This window comes from Formica exsecta, unplaced genomic scaffold (genome assembly GCF_003651465.1).
Source record: "Formica exsecta isolate Colony F162 unplaced genomic scaffold, ASM365146v1 scaffold556, whole genome shotgun sequence".
Classification (NCBI taxonomy): domain Eukaryota; kingdom Metazoa; phylum Arthropoda; class Insecta; order Hymenoptera; family Formicidae; genus Formica; species Formica exsecta.
The window spans coordinates 156,923-158,402 of record NW_021852808.1 but is presented as its reverse complement, the minus strand read 5'-3'; the positions used below and the strand labels follow the sequence as shown (position 1 = coordinate 158,402).

The window sequence follows — 1,480 nt, the reverse complement described above, 5'->3', positions numbered from 1 at the left end:
CCCGAGGGGGGGGTTTCGGGTTTTTTTTTTTTTTTTTTTTTTTTTTTTTCGGCGAAGGTAGGAAGGGGAACGGCACGGTTGACGGATCAATTACGTTATCGCGGATCGGCGAGTTTCTCTCGCTAGAAAGTTACCGGGCTCGTCGAGTCTCTCGTGGGTGGTTCAGGCTGTTGAAGTTACCTGAGAGGGCGAAAGTCGCGACCTCCGCGGGCTCTCAGTGGGACACGTGAGAGGGTGCGCGACACGCGAGCACACTCGAGCCCAGCCCGGGAATCAACTGGTTCTCCTTCTCTCTTTGTCGCAGAAAAACGAGCCGAATGATGTTCAATTGACAAAGACCGCACAGCGCTAGGAATGGCCCCCTTCAATTCCGTCTTCCTGGGTGTCTGGGGAGTGTTCGTTGTCATTTTGATACAAGGTACGCATGTCAATACTGCTACGTTATCATATTTCTTCTCTTTTAGTACGTAAGATTTCATCTTGAATCGTATAAAAAGATCTTGACATATCTCCATTATTCACCTGGTTCTTTACCGTTCCATAAAAATTACTTTGTTAGTAGATTTTCTTGTGTTTTTTAGTACATTAAAATTATATTATATAAAATAAAAATATATATACTTGTTTCTTATATGTATATATAAAAATTAGTTTAAATTATCTGATCATTTTTTTTTTTCTAACACAGATTCGTACATTAGTCGATATTTTATATATGCTGTTACAATTACGATTAAAATTTTGTATAACTTCAACATTGAAAAAATGTTTCCCTCCGAAAAGATTAGCTGTGGTTCTTTGGTTGAGTAACAATGTGCTATTAGAAGTGATTAAGAAGTCCGATACATTTACCTAATGCGAATCCATTTACACAAAGAGCCCTTTGTCCTACTTTAACATGAAACGATAATTTAATCCAGTATTCACAAAGTTATTTCGAATTATCGGATGTGTCTCGTGAAAATCATGATGCTCGTTAATAACGAAACGTTTGCAGAATCGACACCCGTTAGCTGGGAGGAATGGTGGACGTACGACGGTATTTCCGGTAAGACATCCGAATCGATTGTTTTTAGAATCAATATTCCGATAATATTCCCCTCTTATTGTCTAATTTGTCTTGTAAAAAAAAAAATTAATCGCATTTTCAAAGGTCCTGCCTTCTGGGGTCTTATCAACCCGGAATGGTGGCTTTGTAACAAAGGTCGAAGACAATCACCGGTCAATCTCGAGCCTACTCGACTGCTTTTCGACCCGAATTTACAACCGCTTCATTTAGACAAGCACAGAATTAACGGTGTACTGGCGAATACCGGACATAGCGTGGTATTTGCCGTGGAGAACGACACCCGTCATCCCGTCAATATCTCTGGCGGTCCGCTCAGTTATCGTTATCAGTTTCACGAGATTCATCTGCACTTCGGCGCAGACGATCGCATCGGCAGTGAACACACCGTCGATGGACACGCTTTTCCTGCTG

At 41.3% G+C, this 1,480-nt stretch overlaps 1 protein-coding gene across 1 annotated transcript in view; it reads left to right on the top strand.

The window, feature by feature from the left end:
• Positions 1–1,480, top strand: part of LOC115242017 (carbonic anhydrase-related protein 10) — an 8,759-nt gene that overhangs the window by 3,870 nt on the left and 3,409 nt on the right. Inside the window, exons 2-4 of the mRNA XM_029818019.1 lie at positions 305–418; positions 998–1,048; positions 1,154–1,476. Coding sequence (XP_029673879.1) covers positions 355–418; positions 998–1,048; positions 1,154–1,476 — 438 coding nt within the window. The 5' untranslated portion in view covers positions 305–354. The remainder of the gene's footprint in view (positions 1–304; positions 419–997; positions 1,049–1,153; positions 1,477–1,480) is intronic.